The 27,682-nt window shown below is 34.0% G+C and overlaps 1 protein-coding gene across 5 annotated transcripts in view; it reads right to left on the bottom strand.

The window, feature by feature from the left end:
- The window catches only part of ATP13A3 (ATPase 13A3), a 78,684-nt gene that overhangs the window by 35,640 nt on the left and 15,362 nt on the right, over positions 1–27,682 (bottom strand). For all 5 annotated transcript variants that reach the window (XM_033129210.1, XM_033129220.1, XM_033129223.1 and 2 more), the window contains 14 exons: positions 19,345–19,443; positions 17,940–18,113; positions 17,087–17,269; positions 16,715–16,785; positions 14,964–15,044; positions 13,711–13,780; positions 11,842–11,976; positions 11,336–11,408; positions 8,949–9,080; positions 7,613–7,792; positions 7,314–7,471; positions 6,420–6,608; positions 5,658–5,719; positions 1,999–2,149 (listed from right to left, as the gene is read on the bottom strand). In XM_033129210.1, the coding sequence (XP_032985101.1) occupies positions 1,999–2,149; positions 5,658–5,719; positions 6,420–6,608; positions 7,314–7,471; positions 7,613–7,792; positions 8,949–9,080; positions 11,336–11,408; positions 11,842–11,976; positions 13,711–13,780; positions 14,964–15,044; positions 16,715–16,785; positions 17,087–17,269; positions 17,940–18,113; positions 19,345–19,395 (1,710 nt within the window). In that variant the 5' untranslated portion in view covers positions 19,396–19,443. Of the gene's footprint in view, positions 1–1,998; positions 2,150–5,657; positions 5,720–6,419; positions 6,609–7,313; positions 7,472–7,612; positions 7,793–8,948; positions 9,081–11,335; positions 11,409–11,841; positions 11,977–13,710; positions 13,781–14,963; positions 15,045–16,714; positions 16,786–17,086; positions 17,270–17,939; positions 18,114–19,344; positions 19,444–27,682 lie in introns of those variants that run through there.

The raw sequence follows: 27,682 nt of genomic DNA, 5'->3' as shown, positions 1-27,682 counted from the left end.
TTCTATACAATTCTAAGACACACGGTAACATTCCTGAAATTGGGATGCATCTTACATGACATCAATCATAACCAAAAGCAGTGGTGCCAACTTATGTGAAAACATTCCACTGATCCTTTCTGGTGAGATCAAGCACCAAAGCATCTAAGTCAACAAAACATGCTACTATACAAACTTACTTAACCTATTTTTTAAAATTCCACAAACAGAACACTAAAATCTTCTGAAAATCTATTCAGTTGGAGAGAGGCTTTAGAGAACACCAATGATGAATCAGTCCTATTTTGCTTTACTCTCTGCAAATGAAGTGTGTCTCCTTAAAGAAATTAAATTTGATAAGTATTTATTGTGGGCTTTCAGAAGATGGCAAAGCAGTTAAGCCTCCCTTTCAAAATGTCAACAAAACACACAAAAAAGAAATAAACCCATAAAACTAAACAGAAAGGAAAGCAGGGAGAGGAGACAGATTTCCAATATGGAAACAAAAGGCAAACTGAAACATATTGATGAATTCAGCAATGAAGAAAACAGGAACCCAGAATAAACACAAGAGGAAACAGAAGAAGTAGGAACATTTGTCTTCAGCCACAACTGCTGCGCTAAGCAAAAAAACAAAGACCATAATGAGGGAGTCATCCTCTAGACATACAGACTCCCTACCTAAAAGGAAGGGCTGTACTATGAGCGTTAGCATTCCAGAGTAAAACCCTTCTTGTGCAAAAGCATTGTGGGAGCGGGTGAGGAGTTCAACCTGAAGACGAATTCTGCTCCTCGGACACTGAAGAATGCTTGCCGATGAGACCACCCTTGACCGCCAGCAAACTCTCCCTAGTCAGCCTTCCAGCCTCCCATTCAGGGGAGATGTTTCTCAAGAACACAGTCTAACGTACATAAGCAAGGATAAAAACCTTACTGCAGCTACCCAGTTAGTAAAGCAGATCTTCATTCTTAAAGAAGCAAGTATTAACAAGATGTACAGTGAAAACCAAAAGCATGAAGGATTCAGGGTAAGGAAAAAAAAATACTGACCCAGAGAAAATAAATCATTCAGAAGCCAGAAGGAACCTTCTAAAAACAAACTATTATTGCATCTATAAAAAAAAAAATGAATGCTTTAAAATGGTAACACTAACAACCTGAGAACATAAGCAAGCACTCAGAAATTAAAATTATCAATGGCAAAATATATAGAAGGAAAAAACAAACACAAGCGTGTGTGTGTGTGTGGACATAGGCAGTAGAAGATGGGGACAAAGAACACTGAATACACATCACTACTCTACACTTTTTACCTGACCAACAAAGTGTGCTGCTGAAGACCATCTTACTGACTCAGGCCAACTGCCCCAAGTTGCTGACAGCTGATTTCTCTTATAAACACACATAAAGCAGGGGCCTGAGCAGGTCATCCTCTATTAAAGGTGTTTAAGAAAGTCAATTTAACTAAAACAGACATTTTTTTACACAATTTTAACAGTTTCTCCAGTCGTGCATCTTTAGAAATTACATAGTTCCTTTTATGGAACAAGATAGACTGTCATAAAAACAACCAGCAGAAACAATCCTCCTGCAAGGTAATTTTTACTCTACATATTTCCTAAAGTTACTTGTGCTTAAAAATATTGAACTTGGGCCGGCCTGGTAGTTCAGGCGGTTAGAGCTCCATGCTCCTAACTCCGAAGGCAGCAGGTTCGATTCCCACATGGGCCAGTAGGCTCTCAACCATAAGGTTGCCAGTTCGATTCCTCGACTCCCGCAAGGGATGGTGGGCTGTGCCCCCTGCAACTAGCAACGGCAACTAGACCTGGAGTTGAGCTGCGCCCTCCACAACTAAGACTGAAAGGACAACAACTTGAAGCTGAACGACACCCTCCACAACTAAGATCGAAAGGACAACTACTTGACTTGGAAAAAAGGCCTGGAAGTACACACTGTTCCCCAATAAAGTCCTGTTAAAAAAAAAAAAAAATCCCCCCCCCCCCAAAATATTGAACTTACCCATCCAATGGCTTCAAACATTTTCAGATCAAGTGGATCACCAGAAAGCACTCCTTCAATTTTTGTGAGTGAATGACAAGTAGCCATACAAGCAACAAACTGAGATTTTACCAACATCTCATTGCAAACGTTTTCATCTGGCAAAAGAAAACTACATAGAAAGTACAATGAATTAGATTTATAAATCCTAAGACTCAAGACAATATTCTAACAATATTCAGGTTTTATAATTTTTAAAAATAGAAACAAAATGTTTGTATTTTAAAATATTTTTAACCATAGTTTTAGGCATTCAAAAACATTTTCCTGCATTAAAATTATACATATTAAAATACAGTCTTAGTTCAGATTCTGAATAAGTAGGCCAGATATAACACTACAGAAAATACTAGATACTAAATAATTAAAACTGCTGCTTATGGACATATGGCAGATTAGAATACATTAAAACTGTCTTACAAAAAGATAAAACGAATGTGTAGCACATAATCTTTTGAAGGCAAAACTAAGCTCATACGAAATAAAGGGAAATTTTCAACTGCCAGAAATAGAGGGAAAGGAAAAGCAGAGGGGCCTGAACTTGAGCAGATGCTGTGACTACCTGGGGGAGAAGGGAGGGAAGCCATCTCAGTACCCTGACAACTTGGGTTTTAATACCCACACAGGAAGAGGAGACAAAGTCCTGGCCACATAAAAAGTGGCAACCTGAAACTAAGGGAATCCGTCTCACCCAAGACAGCCAGTGCTCGCTCTTCAAGAGCCTCAAAAAACAGTGTACCACAAAAATGTACCCACAGGCCCAAAGGCCTAACTAAGAATAAGCTTAGCTCTTTCCCCTCTGCGCAACGTTTAAGAAAATAGTTACTATCCATATCGTATTTACTGTGCACTAGGCCGTGTTCTAAGAACTTTAAATACTGTATTTGACTCATCTCATCCTCACACCACAGAAAGGTGTTTTATTATTCCCATTTAAAAATGAGAAAACTGAAGCAGAGTGGTTAAGCAACTTGCCTAGGTTACGCAGCACAGCGGTGGCAGAGCAAGGACTCATACACGTCCAGTTTCAGGGCCTAAACTCTGAGCCACTATGCCACTCAGGATGGGATTTGGGTTTGACTATATTCTACTGTCTGGTCCGGAAATCCCTAAGTTACAAAAGTAGTATTAAAATTTGTCTGGCAAAGTTGATACCACTCTTGGCCAAGCTCTTGGCCAAACTCCTGGCTAAGCAAAGTCAAAGCTCTCTAGAGAGGAACTCCCACAACAGAGCCACAAAAGAGGGAGTCTTACAGAAAAACGCTGCTAAGAATGTGTGCATAATTTAAAAATGCACCAGGAAACAATTCTCACCAGTCAACAGACACGACAAAGACAGAATCAGAATCCCATAAATTTGATATAATAGAATGACAATCAGAAAGAATGCAAAAAAGGCATTTTTAAATTAAAGACTTAGAAAAAAGAATACAACACCATAGGGTGGGGGGAGAAGGGGAGAGGCAGATTTGGAAAGGACCAAATGAAATTTCTTGTCCAACATATGGTTAGGATTCCCAGATGGAGAAAAAAGAAAGAATGGGGGAAAGGCCATAATGGAACAGAAAGAGGCTAAAAATTTCCAGAATTTATGAAAAGCATGAATCCTTGGAATCAAGAAGCAAAATGAGTCCTACACAAACAAGTAAAAAGATCATGGTGAAACTGCAGAAATCAAGGGTAAAGAATATTTTTAAAACAACAAAGTTGAAAAGAGATTACTAAAGAGATTAAGTAAGACTTCTCAACAGCAATAACAAAAGTAATCAGGAGAAATGAAATTAACACCTTCAAAGTGCAGAGAGAACACAACTGCCAATCCAGAAATCTATATAGACCATCATTCAAGAGTGATAGTGAAACAAAGAATTACTAATGAATGTAGTTATAGAAGATGACAATTTAATCCAGAGGAATAGGATACAAAAAGCAATGGTTAGCAAAGACATTCATAAAACCTAGGTAAATCTTTGCATGCACATTGTAGAAATACTTGATAATAATCATCAAGTATTATGTAACAAATACATATAAGAAGGAAGGGGAATAATCAAAGTAAAAGTATTCTGCAGTCCATTGGGGGTTTTGGGGGGCAGGGGAGGGTTAAAAACCAATAAAGAAACCCATGAACTTTAGACACTAAATATGAGTATTAATAATTTAAGAACAAGTAGTAAATAAAAGATTAGGATGTATAAATTCTGAGAAAATGTGAGAGAGAAATATAAGGAAATGGGTGAATATATCTGAAATCAGAATAAATGTGGACACAATGGCACAGAAATATTGAGAAGAGATGGAAAAGAAGATACATAAGGCAAACATTGGGCAAAGGAAAGCTGGCATGTAACTACATAAAAACATTAGATGAAACAGAATTTAAGGCAAGATGCATTATCAGGGATAAATAAGGTTGCAATGTGACAACCTATTTACCAAGATGTAACAACTCTGAAATTATATGAACCAAACAATAGTCTTTTAAACTATATAAACCAAATTCCCACAGATTTTTGTTGTTGTTATTTCTCTTTTTTTTCTCCCCACAGACTTTGACAGGAAAAAAATGACAAACACAACCATGGTAACAAAACATATAAGCATCAAAGAACAACAAAAACAAACTAAAAAGAGACAAAGACTGGTGGAATATTTTTGCAATGCAAAAGAAAAAGATTACCCTTCAGAAAATACAAAGGACTTCTAACAAATGAGTAAGACAAAGACTAACAACACAATAGAAAAAGTAGACTATAAAGTGCACAGAAGAATGCTAAATGACTCTCCTTCTAAAAATGTGGAAATATGCTCAGCTTTGTAAGTGATGAGGAAACTACAAATAAAGCCACAATGAAATACCATTTTGTATCTATCCGTCGGGCAAAAATGAGAAGTCTGAGCAGGATGTTGGCAAGGACGTGGAGCATCAGGTATCTCACCTACGAGGCCGAGGGAGCACCGTCACTTAGAGAGCAACCAGGCAATGCTTACTAAAGCTGTAGCCATGCCTGTGCCACAGAACCCAGCAATGATATTTCTGGGAAGTGAGTTTACTGAAACTCAACCACATGCACACAAGGAGTTGTGTATGAGAATTTTAATTGCAGCACTGTTTGTGAAAGTAGAAGGGAAAGGGGAGAAAAAAATGAAACTGTTCTTTACAAGAACAGATATTATGGTTTAACCATATAATGATTAAATACTAAACAACTAAGATTAATAAATTAGATCTATACATATCAACACTGATAAATCTTGAAAAACAATAAGAGGCACAAACGTGTACAGGATATAAATTGTGTGTATTTGTTTATAGATAGATCTTGTTTATAGATATGTATGTATGTAGTGAAAATAAAAAAAACATGCAAAGATAATAGAACACAACTTCAGAATGATGGTAGGGATGGAAAGGGATTAGATTAAAACTTTAGCAGTATCTGCAATATTTTAAATCTTTTAAAAGCTCTGAAGCAAATATGACAAAATGTCAACAGTTTAATCCTGGTGGTGGGTACACAGCTGTCTGACATATTACTTTTTCTATGTTTGAATGTTTCATATATTAAAATATTTATTAAAAATTAACTAATAAATGATCAAGTCTAACTAATATTTACCATGTATTTTCCACTCGTTGAATCCCCCAAAGATCTAAACCATCTTCAGTAAGAGTTCCAGTCTAAAAAAAAAGAAAGCACATATACAAAATATGGATAATGCCTCCAAAAACAAAAATCATGAAAAGCTATGCTACTTATGTACAATGGAGTACTACACAGCTGTTAAAAAGGAAACAAGTAAGATCTCTGTATACGACTGAGAATAATTTCCAGGACAAATAGTTAAAGTGGGGAAAAAGGTGCAGAACACTCCTTACTATGTATGGTTTCTCTATGTAAGGTGGGGAGCATATGTGTAGATCTGTATATTTTTGTGCTTATATTATTTTAAAAAAACAAAACAGTGGACCAATGCACCAATTAATCTATCAATCAATAAAGGATGCCTACATAGCGGGGAGAGATTAGGGCACAGGGAGCCAAAAAGGGAAGAGGAACAAGTTAAATGACATCAGGAGGAAGTAATCAGCCAAATGCTTAGCCTATTCTATTAAAAACATGAAAGATCAGATAGCTTTACTACTACTATTCTAAGGCATAACTCGGGATATGATGGATTAGACAACTGGGCAGATAATATCCCAAGTAAAAAAAAATGAGATGAAATGAGACAAAAAGATTCATGTGCCAAGTAAGTTGAAAAAGAGGAAAATTAGAAGAACATTAAAGAACTGGGTGATAAAGAATATAGAAAACCTTAACCTAAATATTTAAAAGCTACAAGGTAACCTTTAAGAATGATTATGAAACTGAACCAACCTTGTCAAAGCAAACGAGATTCAGCTGCCCACAGATATTTATCCTTTGGGGACTGATACAGAAAATACCAATTTTTTTCAGTCTCCTTTGAGCATACACAATGCCAGCAGTCATTGCAGCAGGAAGTGCAGGTGGCACAGTAATTGTAATGATATCAAGAGACTCGATAATTATTACCCCAACTTCTACCTACAATTCATAGCAAAATAAATGTCAGACCCAAATATTTACTAATCTGAGTATTTATTTAGTAAAAAGTCTATAAACCATTTTCAATTTTATATATAATAACTGTGTATGTATACATCTATTAGCCCTTTATCATTTTTTCCCTTTAGAGATTCTGCACAATAGAAAGCTCAATAAACTGTCAATGGAATGACAGCTGTTTTAAAAGGAAACTCATTTTAATAGCTCTACATACTTCACACACTACACACTTCCAAGTCCAACAAACATATGTCAGAGACTGACTCTTACTATAAGCACTGTCCTGTGCCAGACTCTACAGGGGATAATAGTAAAGAGAAAGTTGACAAGGTTCCTTAGTAATACCTTTGAGTAAGTAATTGCAAATAATTTTAATGCAATACATCCCAGAGGTTAAAAAAAGAAAGCTTTTGGTATGTGGTCACCACTCTCTTTTTTTTAAGTCACAAGATAGTAAGTAAAACACCATCTAAACCAGAGCCATCCTAAAGAACTTCCTGCTCTGATGGAAATGTTCTGTATCTGTACTTTCTAATATAATAGCTACTTGTTTCATACGGCTTTTTAAAGTTAAATTAATTTAAATTAGAATTTTAGTTCTTCAGCCTCACTAGCCACCATTCAAATCCTCAGTAGTCACATGTGATAATTAAGGATCAAACACTAAGAGTCCCATGTGCATACCTCATTTAAAATGCTATTGATAATAGTGTAGATAAACCCAATGCCAGCCACCGCCACAAGACACAGAAGAAACAAGTAGGCATCTCTGTAGAGTTTAAAGTCAGTTGGTTTGGGATACAATATGGAACGGACAAGCTGTCCTTTAGAAGTACTAAATCCTTTAAAAGAAAATTAAAGAAGAAAATGACTATATTTTTATAAGAAAATGAGAATTATCTCCCAAAACAAAATGTCTTTTTAAACATTCAGCAGGCATCAAATATGCTACACCGTGCAAGAAGAGATTAAATGTTTTCTACCTGTTCTAACTACTATGGCTTTGACAAGTTCTCCAGTGTAGAAACGAGTTTGAATAACAGTAGTCCCACAAAACAAAGTGTGCCGCTTATGTATTTCTGGACTATATAATTCATCTCCCATTCCTTTTATGTCCACTGAAGGATTTGGCAAATTAGTCTTTGTCACTGGAACACTTTCTCCTAAAAAAAAAAAAAAAAAAAAAAAAAAAAAAAAAAAAATCAAAGCAGAGAAATATCAGTGTCAAACACATAAACCTTGAATTATTAAATACCCTAAATGTTATCATACTGTTTACAATACCTATTAAAATAAAGTTCTCATATGTGGATAACATAGTTTATTCAATTAGCTTTTTGTCTACCAATTTCCTTGCCCCAAAATATCAAATCTTATCCCCCACAGTAATTCCTGAAAGTGATTAGTGATTCAAAGGTAATCATTTTGAAATGATTGTATCATTTCGAATAAGGAAACCAGGTTAAGTTGCTATAGCCCCGCACCTGTTCTCTTACCCCTAAGAACTGAATTGGAAAGCACTCTGCAACGTCAAGCACACAAAGAGATGTACTCCTAACCCCACTACACACACACTCACACACTTTCAGGAGTAAGGAAGAAAAAAGGCATCTGGAGAAGAGAGAAGAATAAGTGTATGGTAGTTCTCTTAAACAATAACCACCAACCAAATTCTTTTTAATGCTGAAATTTAATTCTCTGCAGCATTCACACTTCTCACTTCAAAGCTCACAGATGTGTGGGGATATTTATATGTGTGAGTGTGTTTTAAGACAAATTCTTAACCGTAGGAAAACATAAATATTATATAGAAATCACTTTCTTACCAGACTATGGCAATAAAAAAAAATTCATGTGATAAAAAATACATCAAGCTCTACCTTCAGATTGTGAATTTCCAAAGGGAAGTCATTTTAAAGTCTACTTCTCCCCAGTTTAAGGAAAATATAAAGTCTTTATTCCCATTTTTTACACATCAAATAGAGGTAAATACGTTGCATTCTCTATGGGCTACGACTTCTTTCCTCTTGTCTTCCTATAAAGTATTTCCTCATGTCAAGAAGAGTGGCTAGGAGCACGCCAAGAAATGTACCATAGCTAACCCCAGCACAGTGATTTAGTACCGCAGCTGAGTATAATGCAGAATTTGGTGCCCTCAGAATTAAAAAAAAAACAAAACTTCAATACCATCCTATTCACGTGACATTCATAAGGATACAAATGGCACAGCCAGTTTTGAAATAGCTTAATCAGTAACGACTTAATCCTAATATCGTTATAAACAACTCATCTGATTTTCACTCATTTTGTTTAGTTTACCTGTTAACATGCTTTCATTTACAATGCAAGTACCATTAATAAGCACTGCATCACAAGGCATGACTGTCCCATTTAATGGAATGACCATGATATCTCCCGGCACAAGGTCTGTAGAAAAGATCTCTTCTATTTCTGGATGTAAAGAAAGAAAAGTCTGAAAAGCATATTCTTTAACTTGGAATAAAAATAAGCAAACAAAAGATCTTACAAAGGTCACCTGCTCTATATTAGATGTTAACAATATAATGGAGTTAAATAAGAAAATTCCAACAAATGAAGAATTTCAACAAATAAGATTATTATTCCTTAGGCTAACAAGGCGTTTAAGTGTGTCAGCTAGTTTGATCCCTGATAGGATGCCAACTGTGCACAGGTGATGCCAAGCCTTCTCTGACCAAATAGGTGAATGGACTCTAATATTCATTACAACACTCAATGATCAATTTTAGCTAACAGCCCTCTTAGAAAATAGTAAGCTGTCATGAGAACTTCTATAATGTGTCAATAAACAGGTTTATATGATCCCCTGGAAACAGAAGAAAGCAATGAGAATTTTAGCATTCTTTCTTTTTTAACAGCATTCTTCTTCTTACTGCCATTATTTATAACCTATAAAGTCTCATTGCCTTCTCTCTATTCCTAAAATAGTCTTAACAATATTTTAGATATTATTTTAAATAAATTTATAAATAAAAATTGTGATATTTTATCTAGTTCATTATTTCTTTAGAACTTTATGTACTATATTCAAGTTAGCTAAACACTTTTAAAAGATCTTCCCAACTTAAAGATTTTTCTTTAGGATTGTGTTATATTTGGGCATTCTCTCCCTCTGTTTACTTTTCCTACCTAGGTTTCATACCATGCTCAGAAGAGTTACACTAGTTTGTAAACAAAGATGAGTGAAGAGAAAATTATAGTTTGTGACACTAGTCTGTAGGACAAACACTCTCCTTTCTAAAAAATGCAGAACTAGTTCACTAAGCTATGAGGAAAATAATTCTAATGATATTTAGCACATAGCAGGTACAACAACCTTCATTTTAAAACAAGATCCCTGCTTTAAAAACATTACTCTTTTAAAGCTGTTAACGCCACTTTAAATTCTATTCCTCTTAGGTGTATGAAGAAGCAAAATATCAATGACCTGTTAGACTACACAAAGGAGGTAAGGAAGACAGAAGTTGAATGGCACATATGTCCTAGCCTCCCCCATGTCTTCAGCAGCAGCACAGTGGAAAGAGGAGGAACACCAATAAACTATACATGTAAGACTGGAGCTAGGGGAAGCAGACAGATACTCCCAGCTAAAGTAGCAAGTGACCAAGAAGCACAGGGAAGTAACCTGCTAGGTCAAACTGTGTTTACAGCCAAGAGAATGGAGACTGATATTCTCAATAAATCAAAGTGGCTATACTGCCCCCAAGGCCCATGGTGCTGTGCTGCCTCCCCTTTGTCTCCTTTACCTCTTCAATATCTCACCAAACTAACATGCCCAAAACATGATCCTTCCCCACAATCCTGCTTCTCCTATTTAACGACATCAACACCCTTTCCCCCACCTGCTAGTGCTCTATCACTTTGTATCCAATGAATCATCAAATCCCATTCAATGCCCACATTTAAGTGTCTTTCAAACCCACCTGTTTCCATATCCACAACCTTCACCTTGATCCATTTCATGCTTTCAATATTACTCCCCTCTAAACCAGTCTGAACATGGCAGTCAGTATGATTTTTTTCAAAAAATATGACCAGATCACTCCCCTGCTTAAAACCCTTCAATAGTTTCCCACTGCCTTTTGGAATAAGTCAAAATTCTTTAAACATGCTTTAGAAGGCTGTCCATCACCTACTTGCAGCATCTGCACACTGAATTTCTTTCAGTTAGTATGACAACCAAACTCTAATTTCCAGGCCTTTGGGCCCTTAGAACCTCTTCTTCTCCCTCTCTCCCATCCCCACCATACCACTGCTCGCCTACCTCTTATCTGACTAATTCAACCACTTCAGAAATATTTACTCAAAGAAGCCATCCCTGACACATACAGTAAATGAGCGCTCCCTAATTCCCTGAAGGCTCCTTGTCATAGCCTTTGTCACACTTTGTTGTTACTGTTTATCATCTGTCTTTCCAACTAGCCTGAAGTTCGGTGATGGCAAGGACCATGAACACCTTGGTAACCACTGCATCCCCAGAGCCTAGTACAGTATCTGTCACACTGCAGAAAAATACAATTTTACATAAACGTACGAATCTGATACAAACTCACATGAGTACAAATCCAAACACCTATTTTTATTTCTTAAGAAATTAATGTATATATATTAGTGCTTAATGGATTTTTTTTTGGTTTATTTTTCCAAGAGTTACCTGAAGTACTTACCTTCATTTACTCTGCAAACTGAAACTCTCACAGTACTGTGAGCTGCCACCATGTCATGCAACATAATATATTGCTGAAATAAGAAAAAAAATTCAAAACTAATATAAACCCACTCTTTGAGATATTAAAAAGCAAGGATACTATACAATAAGTTAAGTTAACATAATAAATGCATATTACTCTGCCTTTAAAAATGTCAAGACTAAAAGAATCAAAGATTGTTCAATGTCTTAGCTCAAGACAAAATAAGAAGCACTTTAGCCCTGAAACCAGTAGAACCAATATTCCGGCCTGTGATAAGCAAGTATAGATCCCTCAGGACTCCAGGCAGTCAGGTGGTAGGTAGTCTGACTCTAAACATCACCTCAATAAAAAAAGTACATATTCATATAACTAAAACAATCACTATATTGAGAACTACTTTGTACCAAGTACTATTCGATATACCTTACATGTTATTACGAAACACAAGCACAGTTGTGAAACCTATAACGAGCCGGACTCACCTTTCTAATGGAGTACAGGGAGCTTAGGATTGATACTATGGACATCACCACAATGGCCAGAGCATAGTAATAGTACTCATCAGTGCACCACAGTACAACACTGAACAGCTGGAAAATGTAAAATGGGTTGAGAACCTGAAAAATAAGATTTTTAAGTCAAATTGAGTGAGATATTTATAACCATACAGATTTTCCACTCTTTCATTTAAGAAGTAACCAACAAGGTACTTAGGGCAACATGTACTAACCACATAGGAGGGCAAGACGTTAGCTTAGTACTGTTTTACCATTAAACTACTACCACTTGGCTCAATAAGCTTAATTTAAATTATCTGCATCCATTAGTCATACCGAACCCAAATACAGATTCAGCTAGAAACAGCTAATGTGTGAATTTAGCTGTTTTTCATTCTGCTTTAGCAATAAAGTACATTTATTTCCAATAATTACAAGGAGACTAAAAGATACAAAACTTTCAACCAGTTGGAACAAATTTTACTTTTTATGAACTCCAAACACTAATTTACTTATAAGTCAAAGGTTCACTACAGTCCAAAAGGAAGACAAATATGAGATGTTACACTGGTTTGCTTTTTCTAAAGAAGTAATTAAGGCTCTAAACCTGAAAGAGAAAGAAATAAGGGAGTCCTGGCAATAGACCTCATTTGCCCAAATTTCACAATATTTTATCAATTTCTTTAATAATCTCTCATTGTCTTAAAACTGATGCTTCCATACTTTTCAAAGCACTTCACATATATTGGAGGTGCCAAAACAACGTATACAAGTGGACACTTTGGTCAGTGTTGCCCAAGCAGTAGTTCGCCGTAAACAGAAGTGTCTGGACGCTGATGGTAACCACTTTGAGCACCTCTTGTCATTGCAGAAGTCAAACGTGACTTGTATTCATCTTTTGTTACTGGTATATATTATTACAATTTTAATACAGTTTTCCTTTCATAAAATGTGTATACATTTTTTGACACCCTCTGTATATATAATTTACAGAGAGAGAGAGAAAGAGAGAGAGAGAGAGAGAGAGAGAGACCCATTTTACTTCCAAATTAAATGAGATAATTAGAAAAGACTCCATTTTCACAGATAAAGCAGCAGCAGGGAGAAAGGTTTTCTTATGACAAAGATAGTTACAGATGGAACCATATTACAAACCAGGCTTTCTAACTCCTATCACTACCACACTTTGCTATGTTCTAAAGCAGCACTGTATGGCCACTCTCAGGAACTCATGGAAAACAATCTGTTATTTCTACTAAAAGTATTCATCCAATACAGCTAACTCTTGATCTTTGGCAAAAAAATCAGAAGACTGGAGAGCCTAATTCTGCTGGGCAAAACCACTTACTCCCTTCCTTTACAGGCACAACCTTTACTCACACCTCTTCTATGACACTTACAGCAACAGTCACTACAATAACTATTGACACGTTTCTTCCCAGGTTAAAGCCAACATCAGGTCATGTTTTGTATTCCAAAGTTCTGGGACAATGTCTAGTTTCCAATAATGTACCACAAAACACCACATGAAGAATAAAGCATGACAAACTGTTTAAAAATTGAAAACAAAAAAGGACACAGCAGGATTTAGATGAGCAACTTCCTGAGAATTAAAAGGAAAAAAAATACAGATAAGCAAAAAAAAAAAAAAAAGACAAAATAAAAAGGCAATTTATATGCCAAATTATTTCTCTACCAGAGTTATTACCTTTACCATCCAAATGGAAAAAAAGAGAGAGAAAGACAGAAGTTAGGAAACAGAAAACTAATAGTGTCCCATTACTTAAATCATGGCTCTTTTCAAGTTGACAAATCTATTGATCCCAATTGTTGAGACATGCACAACAGTCTTACCTCCTTAATTAGAAGCTTAAAAACAGAAGGCACTTTCACAGAAATTTCATTTACTCCATACAGCAATTTTCTATAACAAGAAAATATAATAGTAATACATTATATTACATAATAATAGTGTAATTTAGGGAAGGCATTTCACCGCAAAACACTCAAACCACAGATTGCTCTTAAATCTAGAACTTAAACATTCATGTTTCTAAATACTTGTCTTCTACAATTCAAATTCTCTAGCTACAGTATTTAAATCAATCTAGTCAATATTAGATAAACATACCGTTAACATTTTGTTTCATTCTGTACCATATCTTTTTGTGTGACAAGTATCTTTTCCACTAGTTTATAATAACCATGTCAGTAAAGGCTCTCTTCCATTCTTGAATATAATAGGTCTCAACAATGTTCAATTGCAATTAATTTTTGCAAGAAACTAAGTAAATAAATTTGAAAGGTCATGTATTGTTTTTCTAGTAAGAATACTGTACTAAGTATGTTTATTTCAAAACATTGTACATTTAACTTTTTAAAAAAATACTTAAGTTGCTTAAATCCTTCCACTTAAATTCCTTATGGTATAATTGTACTTTCTATATGATAGAGTAATTCTTGCCTTTTAAAAAGTATTAAGTCTGAATGAATGAATTCTTTCACATTTTAACACTTTGACAAAACATGCTACAGGCGTGTAGGAAAATTTCTAATTTAATTTCAAAATGCCATTTATATTTAAAATATGCAATACACTGATATGTTTTTATACTTTAGTAGAGAATAACACGATAAAAAAGACTGTCTCCCAATTTACAAATCCTCATTGTGGTAAATCTGTGCTCATGTTTATAATTCCCAATATATTTCAGAAAAATCTAAGATGCTATCAGTAAGATATACACACTATTTTATGCACCATCAAGAAAGATAGAAATGCTGTGAAGTAAAGGATGATACTCCATTCCTTGTAGGACATATCCCCCTTTTAGAGATGTTAAAATGTAGGAAAATGTGCACCTTAGGATTGATGAAATATGGCATATTTTCATGGCATCAACTTCAAAATATCAGCTTCAACATTTTTATAATACTTAAACTGAGAGACAGTTTTATCCAAATAAAATACCAGTAAGTTGTCAACTACTACATCTATAATATTTAAATGTTAATATGTACAACTCTATGGTAAAAGGGCGGACTATGTACACTACTTTATTGAGGACTTTTGATAATAGATCTAACTTTAGTTGTATAAAAGTTACCTGTAGGCATGCATCCCCTTTGTCAGTCCTGCACTATGCTTTTCATAAATTGACGTACAAGAAACACCTTCATCCAGTCCCCTAAATAAATCCAAAGTTTTTACTTTAAACAAAGTTTAAAATATCCAAATGTCTTAATGCCTCATTTTTCTACATTCCTGATTTTAAAGTGTGACTACCTTAAAATAGAAACCCTTAACAAAAATTGAGATAATGAATGAGAATTTTAAAACCTCAAATTCCTAAGATAAACAATAAGAAAGGTCTAAGTCTCAAATGTGGCAACTTCTAAGTTATCCAATGTATCTATCACATGATAAAATGGCTCTAAATACTCAAGTTTATATAATATTATTATCCTTTAAGGCTGTGTACCAAAGCTGTAAGAGTTAATAATTAAACTAATAAAGTTAAATGTAAAGTATGACTAGTTTGAGAATTCCAAACTAAAGATGAAAAAACATTTTAGTTTTTATTTACATAGCTTTCCCTCTTTAATTTTTTAAGCTTCACACTAGGAAATCCTTTCACTTATTTTTCTTCCTACAAAAACATCAATCCAAACCCTTCCCTGATCTAACGCACACCAGGAAGAGAAGTACAGAATTTATATGAGTCCTAGGCAATGTCTAAAATCTGTAACAATTCTAAGTGGGATTCAACTAAACTATCTACTTTTCCCTCCAAATGTCTTAATTATGCTTCTTTTACTGAGATACTAGTCAAAGAACTCTGAAGAGAATCTTACATATCATTTAATTCCAGTCCTTTTCCACTTTTTTCAGATGGGAAAACTAAGCTCCATAATTAACTGCTGGCATCAGGATAACCTTAAATTCTACATGTTTCTATGGTTGGCAAAGACTGCACGGCAATATGTTTGACATTTTTCCCCAAAGTTGATGACCTCTCTAAAGGCAGCAGGGATGAGCTTCAAATCAATTTTTAAAAAAACAAAATGGCAGCTCATTGGCAGTGTTCTGTAAGGCAGTGGTTCTTAACTAAGAATGCTCTTCAGAACTAGGCATGCAGAAATGCCCTGGTCCATTCTAGAATATTCCAATTCCTACTGTCAAGGTTAAAAATCCAGGTATGAATATTTTAAATGTTCATAAGGTGATTCTCTTTATATTGATAATATTAGAATTCCTTTAGCATCCTCAAGCAATAATACTTAATAGGCGTTTATAATAATCAGCTTAACAAAAGCAATAAAAATAGACTCCTCATTAATTTAGTACTTACATAACTTGAAGCCTCCACAAAAATAAATTTTAAGGGACTACTCTAATTTGTCCTACCCAAAGCTTAACGCATTTGACAATGTCCCATCTTAATCCACATAGTCAAGTTAAAGTTCTGTTTGTCTATCACTCCATCCCTCAAATACAAGCAGATGTAACTGTCAGCAAACTGGGAGGTAATGATTCAGACAGGCTGTAAGAGGTACTCAAAATTCACTTTGAGATGAACCTTCAAGAAGAAAAGAACTCAGACTCAGAGTGGATTTTAGGATCACACTGCTTCCAACTTTTATGTAAATTTTGCCACGGTATAAATTGCAGGTGAGATTTATTCTAAAATGGTTAATCAGTATTCAAATAACACCAAGAGTTGTTAATGAATAAGTGAATAAAAGTTATATAAATAAAAATCTCTTCAATTTCATTTAACACTAGAATGAATTCTTTTCTATCTAGAACATTTTTAATATACTCATGATATAATCCAAACAAAAGAAAATTACTTACTTTAAGAAATCAAAATTGTGAAGGGTATCACTCCAGAAGTATTTTACACTATGGTGGGTGAAATAACGAATCTATAGAGCATACATAAATGAATGTTACATCAAAAAGCACTATCATTACTTGTTATCAATTAAGTTTACTAACACAAATTTGTCATATAACAACATATTAAAATTAAAGTGTTCACATATGACATATAATCTGTTTCTTCTACTAATACCTGTTATATGTAGTGATAAATGGGTATTTTACATGCATATAAATTTATCTCAAACAAAAATAACTGCAAGCACAAAATTATACGCTATCCAAGATGGCATAAAATGTAACAATTCTGATTTTTAAAGAACTTTGAGATTAATATCACAATACCTGTTCTGATTGCATCTGTGAACGTGTACTTATCTCATGTCTGTTCTCTTCAGCCAGATTTTCATTTAAAAGAATAGCATGGCCATTCGAAACTTTATTAGCCATAGATTTTGGACTCAAAAACGGATTAGTTTCCACAGAAAGCAAGCGAATTTTTGCACAAAACCACATTCTGAATTCATCCTTAGAAGAGAGAAAGGTAATAAGCCAATTATGTATATTATATAACTTCCTATATTTTTATTTGATTTCCATCTTACATATTATTTATTCATCTCTAATTGAGAAAGCAGCACTTCCTACTCACCAAATGTTAAACCATTTCATGAAGATGCATAAATTTAAACGTGAAGTGCTTTCCATTACTCACCATTTAAGTGACATACTTCATTGATACAATATCCCATAAAAGGTCATAAATAATTTCTTAATTTACCCATCAACATACTGAGATTAGATATTAAAGCCTCTTATAAAATGCTTCCAATTTGGATAAAAAAACAAAAAACAAAAAACACTGGGTTGCAGCAGCATTACGTAGTAAAAGGCAGCTGGTCTAGCAAATAAGAGATCTAAGATATAGTGCTAACTGCCCAGTAACCTTGACAGACAAGCATCTAATCTGTCAGTGCATCAAGAGCTGTAAAAGAAAAGGGAGGTTTTGATCATCATTAAGATTCCTTATACTCTAACTGCTGCACTTCAAACACAGGGGCTTTAGGATTACTATGATTAGTACTCCTCAGTGCATCTCAGCAGTGATGTTCTCTTCATATACTCGTTTGAACAAAGTACACACAAAGACATTATTTTCCTCCTCAGATAATCAGCTACAGTAAATCCGTGCACTTACAGTAGTCCTCAGCAGCACCACTTCACAGTCTTTAATTGCAGCTCTAATACAGGTCGCCTTCACCCGCCACTCAGGCATCCAATACAGGAGGAGGAGGAGAAAGCCACCGGTGCAAACCACTCCTAGAGAAACTATGGCAAGCTTCCAGCGACACAAATTATAGCCATAAATCTCCTGCATGGACACAGTAATCATATGATTAAGTATCAAATGATATGAGAGATAAACTCCAAAGTTGTTTTCCAAATAGGTGTTATTGTCTTGTCACATAAACTAAAAATATTTTTCCAATCCATTAATTTACCTATAAATTTTGTTTCGATGAGATCAAAGTTATACTTTTAAATAGTTAAATATGTTAATATTTACATGCTATGGTTTTACATTTGATGTTATGCTTAGTAACATAACACTTTCCCACTGATAAAGAATATATTTACCTTTTTAAGTCTTCAAGAATTTATCTTGTTATGAGGTAGTTTTTTAAATAAACTTTTAATTTTGGAATAATTTTAGATTTGCAGAAAAGTTACAAAAATATTAAGAATTCCTGTATACACTTCATCCAGTTTCCTCCAATGTTAATATCTCAGTACATTTATCAAAATCAAAGCAATTAATACTGTTCATTATTATTAAGTAAATCTAGTCTTTATTAGGATTTCACCAGTTTTTTCACTGTCTTATTTCTGTTTCAGAATATCACACTGCATTTAGATGAGATAGGTTTTAACTTTATTTTTTTCCCAAATCATTCATTAATTATCCCAATACCACTATGACTATCAATTGGACCTCCTGACCCTAATTATTTCAGTTGTTTCAGTTATCCCCCATCCTAACAAGGATTACCAAGTTTAGCAAATGAAAACGCAGAGGTCCTAGTTAAATTTAAATTTCAGATTTTAAAAAAAACTAGTATTTTTTTGTTGTCCTATGCAATATTTGGGACATTGGGACACTATACTAAAAATTGATTCCTTGATTATCTGAAATTCACATTTAACGTTTAACAGAGTATCTTGTATTTTACCTGACAACCCTATCTCTCCCCACACACACAGAGTTCAGAAGTTGTTTTTTATTAAGCTGATTTTAAACATTTTTATAAATCAAAATTAGAAATCTTATATTTGGGATTATATTTAAGCATTAGCTAACATAACTTCTTAAATTACCAAACAAAAAAATATACTTTTTTCCTCTAAGTTTTAATAGTTGACAAGTGAAACAGGAATTATACTAAAATCAACAGAGAGATGTTAACATAATCCTAATTCAAAAACACAGGATGAGGAAAGCACATTGATTTAGCTGGGTTTTTTAAATATACTTTTCTACTCCCCTAGAATAATAAATTGCAGAGAAAAATTCTTCATACTTTATAATTATAAAAACCGGTTACCATTTCATCTTCTTGACCCTGGTTGATAGTCTTCCTTTCTTCTTTGTCCATATCTACAGTGATTTGAAAGGTCTTGTGCTTCAGAACAGCTGAAGATAACTGAGGAGAGAGAGGAACAAATGTTAGGGAATTATTTTGTATCTTAGTAGACTATATAACTTCATACTATCACATTTCTCATTGCGATACATGTATCAAAGTTTAACTGACACTTAAGTACTCACTGAAGTGCTAGCTGGTTCTAATGACATTTTCAATGGTGTGCAGTTCTTGAACTGGCATTACTTACTATCAAAAAACTTGGCATATTTATTAATTAATTTATACTAGCAATAGCCTTGCTACAAAACAATATAAATTCTGGGAGAAACTACTACAGAATCTTCCTTTCTTGTTCTCCAGACTCAGAGAAGTAACCTGGTTGTGCCACTTTAAGCTAAAAGTGCTTCTCACAACTCAATTTATTGTTTGAAGTATAGTGAAGAAGTAAAGCAACAGCATTGAAACTAACCCAAAACCTCTAAGGGATTAAACTAATCATCCAACAAATATTTGCTGAGCGTCTATTACAAGAATGACATTCCCTGGCCAAGAGTCAATCCCTATGACAGGTGTACCCCTATTGGAGATCGCTGAACTGAATCCTCCATTCTGATTCAAAGTCCACCATGCAATTTTCTGATTGTTTCTGACTACCCATGATATTTGTCTAAGAGAAAATCCATTGAGCTCACTGACAAATTTTCCTGTATTAAAAAATAAGATGAATTTCAAATATTAGACATTCAGCATACATTAAAGAGATTCGCAAATTGAAAAACAATGCCAGTTTCCTCATGAACCTTTTTTCGTTTTGTTTTGGCAAATACTTTTCAGAAAAATGTTACTTAATATGTAATGTTTATTAAGTACTGTTATGTTTTATCAAACTAATATTCTCAAAGATATACCAGTTTTAACTAATATGTTATCAACAGATATAATCCACATAAACAAAAGCTCTTTAGAGTTCATAATAAATTGTCAAGATTATGGGTCTAAGCCTAAAGAGTTTGAGAGGCACAGCTCTAAGGTGATCTCTGCAGAACAGCGGTAACATTACCTCCCTCATTCCAGATGGCACACCTCTAACTCATCTATCCAGGTGTAGCACAGGCTTGACAGGTGGTAGGCACTCAAAAGAGGAAGAATTTGTGCTAAGATAGCAATAACTAATTTAATGTTTACATGATAGAAATTAATAGCTAAATAAAACTAACTGCAGGATTTTAAACTAATCCTATATGAGACTATTGAAATATCTTGATTTATGTCAACAAAATGACCGATAAAAATCACTGATGCCTTCTACAGCAGTACCCAGAATTTCTCTACCTTCCAGTGGCCCTAAAGATGGAGTCATGGCTAAGTAGAGTCTTTCTACAAAAATAAAATTCTGGAATTTGATTACAAATATGGATGTGTACACACACACACTCACACACACACACTCATACACTCACACACACACACACACACCTTCCAAAAGAAACTGTAAAAGTATCTGGTCCAACTTCTCCAAAACAAGCTACATTGTCATACAAAACCTTTTGAGCGATTTAGTAACAATTTCTTTTCAGTCTAGGGTAGTGTTACAACCCTGAAGCATGCTACTAGAGTCATTCCCCCAAGGTAAGACTGCTCTATCAAATCAGTATGATTTCTATGTACTATGGGGAGAATGAGCAAGCCCAACCTCTTTCCCTGTAGAAAAGATCAGCTGTTGTTGCCTGACCATGCAAGGTAAATTGCGCATACCTACCTTCAAAGGATAACACAAAATCACTCTGCCCTGACACTGTCCCCACTAAAGATACCAGTCTGGGGTTCTTAACCTTCAGTCTATGGTTCTTCCTTAAGTTCTGACGTGAATCTCAGGATCATCATTCAGGATTCATAGGACTCATTTTTCATAACTAAATACATATAATTCGGATCTTCATTTCCCATCACCACCACCTAAAATGTTTCTTAGGGGGAGGAACTACTTCAAATTCTTATATGGAGAGACTTCTGCTTCCACCCAAGATGCAAAAACAGGAACCCGATTTGCCCTCCTGCTTAAAATGATGGCAACAACAAAATGTACAAAACATATAAAACAACAGTTTTCAAGAAATTGGACATCAGGCAAAGAAGGGTTTTGATACAGAGATGAGAAGCAGCAAACTTGGTGAGTTTTACAATTGTCCCAGTTTACAAACTGAAGAGTTTACAGGCCACAAAATGGGAGGGCAGGGAACCCGGGGGGGCAGAGTAGTCTCCCTGAGTTGGGGAGATGAAGCTGGGAGTCTGGGGAGGCACAAAGTGACCAGGTTTGCAGGGCAGATTACCAGAGGAGAGATCTGTACAGAAAAAGAACACTGAAAATCTGCAAGATGATCCCCCTCATGTCTTTAGCTGAGTACTGATCAGCCTTTGTGTGTGAGGAAACTACCAGAGTCCAGGGAAAGAACCACCCAAAAGGATTAAAGGGAAAAAAGTGTCAGGGTTCACATGGCTGGGAAGAGTGCCTGTTCCCCCAAACCACAGTGAAAAACCTCATTAGTCACCAGGAATCAGGGGAGAGTATTCAGAAGAGTTTTGCTTTAGTAGTCCTAAAAGCTAGTCCTGCCTAACAAAGCTTTTAAGACTTGAAAAGATAAAATTGTTTCTAAGTAACTTAATTGATTCATAGAATAAAGTTCAAGTAGACTTATAGGTTTATAAAATATCTAGTCCCAGTAAGTCACAATGTCTAGCATCCCGTTAAAACTTAACAGACATGCAAGGAAGAAAGAAAATACAACCAATGAGAAAAAAATAAATCCAGAGAAAAGGACCCAGGACCGACACAGATAATAAAATTGGTAGACAAGGACATTAAAACAGCTGCTATAACTGTAGTCCATATGTTCAAAAACCAAGAGGAAATATTGAACATGGTAATAGAGATATGAGAGATAAAAAAGAACCAAATGGAATGTAAGATAAAAAGTGCAATATCTGAGATGAAAAACATACTAGATGGAATTAAGAGCAGATCTGACATTACAGAAGAAAAATCAATGAACTTGCAGGCATAATAATGTAACACCCAAAATAAAAAATGGAGAAAGAAAACTAGGGAAAACACACACACAACAACAGTAAGCTGTGAGACAACTTCAAGCACACTAAGATGCACGCAAGGTGGGGGGGACCAAAAATATGTAATGACATAATGGCCCGAATTTTCTTCTAAATCAGCTGAAAAACTTTTAAGTCCATAGATCCAAGAAGCCCAACTAAAAGTAAGCCAAGAAACATTAGGAAATTACACCAAGGCATGTCATCATCAAATTGCTCAAAACAAGCGATGAAAAATATCTTGAAAGGAAAGAGTAAAAAAAGACATGTTACATACAAAGACAGCTAAGACCAACATCAGATTTCTTACTAAAAATAATACAGGTGAGAAGTCAGCAAAGCAATATCTTTGAAGTACTAAGAAAAAAAATACTATTTATGTAATTCTATACCCAGCAAAAATATCTTCCAAAATCAAAGGTGAAATGAAGACATTTTTTAGACACAAAAGCTGAAAAAAAATTTACTAGCAGCAAACCTACACTATTTAAAAAAATGTTAAAAGTCCTTAGGCAGAAAAAAAAAATTAACAGATGGAAATATGGATCTCCACAAAGGAATGAAGAACAACAGAAATGGTTAACTATGTGGGTAAATATACATAACAGCACAAAGAACAGGGAGAAACAGAAGTAAACTCTTATAAGGTTCTTATACGATACATGAAATAATATAATATTACTTAAAGGTGTATCATAATAAGTTGGAGATGTATACTATGAACCCTAAAGGAGCCACTAAATAAAACAAAGTCATAGCTAAAAAAAAAAAAATCAACAAAGGTGATTAAACAAAACCATAAAAAAATACTCAATTGCTGTAATAAGCAAAAAAAGGGAAAAGGAAACAAAGAAATAGGCAAATAGAAAACAAATAGCAAGATGACTGATTTAAGCCTATCAATAATTACATTAAATATAAATGGCCTACACAGCAATTAAAAGGCAGGTTATGGTTGTAGTTTTGAAATGCAAGACTAGGTAATTGCACACAACTTAAATATAAAGGTACAAGTAGGTTAAAAGTAAAAGGAAGATATACCAAGCAAACACTATTCAAAATAAAGCTGGAATGGATGTATTAATATCAAACAAAGGGATTTCAAAGCAAAGAATATTATCAGAGATAAAGCCATTTCATAATGACAAAGGGGTCAATTCTTGAAGATAAAATAATAATACTAAACATGTATACACTTAACAGACCTTCAAAATACACAAAGCAGAAACTGATAAAACTGAAAGGAAATAGACATTCACAATTATTGTTTCAGATTTCATTTCAATACTACTCCCTCAATAAGTAGGAGAACAAGTAGAGGTAAAAAATACTAGTTAGGATATAGAAGAGCTGAATGACAGTACCAATCAAGTGGTCCAATTGGTCACAACACTACTCAACTACAGTAAAATATACATTCTTTTAACACTAAACAGAACATTTACCAAGGAAGACCACATTCTGGGACATAAAAAAGATTCAAGCCATACAAAGCATATTCTGAATACAACTGATTAAATTAGAAAGTATTAACAATAAGTAGAAAAGCCTTCATACTTGGAAACAAAATAATACACTTCTAAAAAAAAATCCATGAGTCTAAGAAATCAATGGGGAAAATACAAAGTATTCTGAATTGAATGAAAATGAAAACGTAACATATCAAAATTTGTGAGACTCCACTAAAACAGTATCTAAAAAATTTATAGCACTAAGTTCCAGTATCTGAAAAGAGGAAAGGTCTCAAATCATGACTTCAGCTTCTATTAATTCCTTAATAAAGTAGTAAACAGCAAATTACATCCAGAGTAAGCACTAAGGGGAAATAAACTTCAGAAAAGAAATCAATGAAATAAAACACAGAAAAATGGAAAAATAAAAAAATGAACCAAAAGCTGGTTCTTTGAGATGAATAAAATTAATCATTATCAGACTCAAAGAGAAGGCAGGGGTAGATACAAATGACCAATATTAGGAATAAGAGAAGAGACATCAATACAGATTCTGCAAATGTCAGAAGGATAATCAAGGAATGTAATAGACAACTTTACATCAATACAGCAACTTTTCTACAGTTTTGAACTTCCAAATAAAAAAATTTTTAATTTAAAAAAAAACACCTATTTTTATCAGTCAGGGGATGGCCATGAGTTAATAACTGCTAAAGCTGAGTTAACAGCTGAGCACTAAGTACATGAGAGAGTTCATTATACTCATCTTTCTACCTTCCAGTGTGGAGAAATTATCTACAATATAAATTCTTTTAATTAAATAAAAGCACTCATCTAAAGCTTTTACATGAAAAAAAAATTTTTTTCATTCCTGGCACCAAAGCCCATAAAATCTTGAGAATTCTGCTTCTATGAATCCAAATTCCAAAGATTCAACCTATTATGCACCAGGCATACTGCTGGGTTTCAAACCTAATACTTCTTCACCCTTATTTTTTATCCATCACCTAGGTATATAGATGTACTTCCCCACCTTTGTAAATCCTAATTTTTCAGTGTATAATGTATTAGTAGATAAATAAGCATGCTTTTTATAATTTTATAAAAATGAATTATCATTAAAATGCATTGTTTTCATTAAGTCCATGTAGTTATAACTATTTAAAATCTTTTCCCCAAATATCTCTGAGTTCACCTTAGTCTAACATAACTATTGTGTTTCCCTGAAAATAAGACCGGGATTAATGTTTGCTCCAAAAGACGCATTAGGGCTTATGTTCAGGGGATGTCATCCTGAAAAATCATGCTAGGGCTTATTTTTCGGTTAGGTCTTATTTTCGGGGAAAACACAGAATATTCTCATTTCATCTTCTACAGTTAAAAACTAACCACCGCCCCCCCAAAAAAAACCCTAAACTAACCATAGCAAAAAATACTCCAATTAATTTTTAAATAAGCTATTATATACATAGCGCACTGCCTATGACAATCTATATTCATACTTTTCTCATTATAATTCTTGACCAATTTATCTCATTACTCTTTTTACAAGTGTTATTTCTCAAAACTTAGCTTCCTTTTTAAGGCAAAATTCTTGTCTTACCAAGTTTTACCAAAGTTGAAATATTAAAGGTAATTCAAATAATTTAAATAAAAAGTTGCTCTAAAAACCACCAATTATTATTCTCTTTACACACATTATACCTCACAAGAAATTACCAAGAATTCACCTTTCACATAAACTTTTAGTAAAATCCAATGAGAACAATTCCAACAGTTTACATTTAAAATATACTGTAAATGTAGATTTAAATTTTAAAACCATGTACATAAATAGAAAGCCCTTAACATTTCTATGACTCCATGAAGATAAAAATCTATATAAACATAATTTAAAATATACTGCTTATCAAGATGAAAATACATACTAAATACTATTTTACCATACATCTAATTAGACATTTAAAGCATTAATAGAAAACTTCTAAAATCCATCTAACTTATAGAAGTATAGCTTTAGTGGTTTGCTGGAATGCATGTGTTTTTTAATCAAGCTTGTAAGAAACAAAGAAATTTTTCTTACCAATAGCACTACATCAGCATTTCTCCCAATTGCTGATATTAGCAGAGTTTCAAAAGCTGGCTCTTAATGATAAAAATAAATAAATCTAAGCATAAAAATCCATTCAAGTGAGAATTCTCTGCCAAATATTTATTTTGGATTTTTTTTGACCTTCTTCCAAAATTATTAAGACATTAAAATTTAGAATTTTTTAATTTACTGACTTTAAATGGGTTTTCAGAAGTATCCCCCTCTTACCATCTGACTACCACTGGTCGAGCTCCTATTACTTGAATAAATCATATCGAGCTACCACACTGAAGCCCCAATTCCACACCGCATGCCTGAGCCTTGATGTTATCTAAAAAGCAAGAAGCTTATAGGCTATTGTGCTCACCAAACCCTTCCTTGCATTTACAATGAACTTGATTTTTTTTTTTTTTTTTTTTGTGAGTAAAACCATCAGCACAGGAAAAAGTGAAGCTATCAGGAATAAATCTCACTAAATCTAATACTAATTTTTTAAAGTTTACTTATTTTTTTCCCATTATGTAATTACTAGGAACCATTTAAAGCATACTCTTTAGAATAAGAGCTGTCATATCTCATTTCCTAAAACAAGATGAGTTGACTTTAACAGGCATAGAAATTCCCAAACCTCTAAATCTTCTTTGCTTCAAAACCTGAATTTCTCATTACCTGTACCAACAGTATTGTAATAGTATATGTGTGAAGGGTTTAAGGATATTCTATATATGTGCCTAGAATTCCAAAGTAAGTAATTTCACAAGGTGATTTAGAGAACGATCTGTAACTCAAGTAAAACTTCAAGCAAAGCAATTTTAAATAATGCATTTTTAATTTAATTGTTTACTTCAGTCAGTTTTTGGCAACATCAGCAAGGCTGAAGCAAAAAACTAAAATTAAAAATGTACTACTCCAAATTCACAAAACCACATTATTACAAAAGACATTCTCAAATAATATGCTTTTTGTAAGTTTGTAACGTATACAACTGGAGTTTTAAAATTAAAACTGAACTAAGACTTTTGAGCCACCTTGTATTGTTGAAAGAGAAATGAATCCTCCCCCTTTGTTTTGTTTTTGTACTTCTAAGATTATTTTCTGAGAATTAAACATACCTGCCCATGTCAAATAAAGATTTGAGAAACCCATCTTTTAAGGACTCTGCAAAAGGTGTTTTAAATATCCTGAAGTATAAACAGCATAGCTGGCATTCTGAATATTATTTCACTGTCAAGTTTGAAGCATCCCAGCAACTAAGATGACCTTCTGCAATTCAAAAGCAGTTCCACCTTTACAATTGAAATAAAAAATGCCCTAAAACATATAAAATCCTAACTCTGCTCATGAGCCCCTTCAATTTTCATATCTGTACAAATATTTATATAAAAAGAGTAAAAAAAAACCCTCAATCTCCTAACTACAGTAACCAAATTGTGACAACTTGCTATGAGGGCAAAACTTACCACTTAAAGTCAGCTCCTAACAATAAGGATGACATAATATAATTTAATGAATACGTGGAAATTTTACAAGGATACCAGCTAAATTTTAACAAAGCTCTACTCAATACCCATTTTATCACTTCCCATCTTGAACTTTCTCTTAGAATACATGCTTTTGTTTCTGTGTTTAGGCTTAAGGAAGACCATTG

This window comes from Rhinolophus ferrumequinum, chromosome 2 (assembly GCF_004115265.2).
Source record: "Rhinolophus ferrumequinum isolate MPI-CBG mRhiFer1 chromosome 2, mRhiFer1_v1.p, whole genome shotgun sequence".
NCBI lineage: Eukaryota > Metazoa > Chordata > Mammalia > Chiroptera > Rhinolophidae > Rhinolophus > Rhinolophus ferrumequinum.
This window is presented reverse-complemented; position numbering and strand designations above follow the sequence as displayed.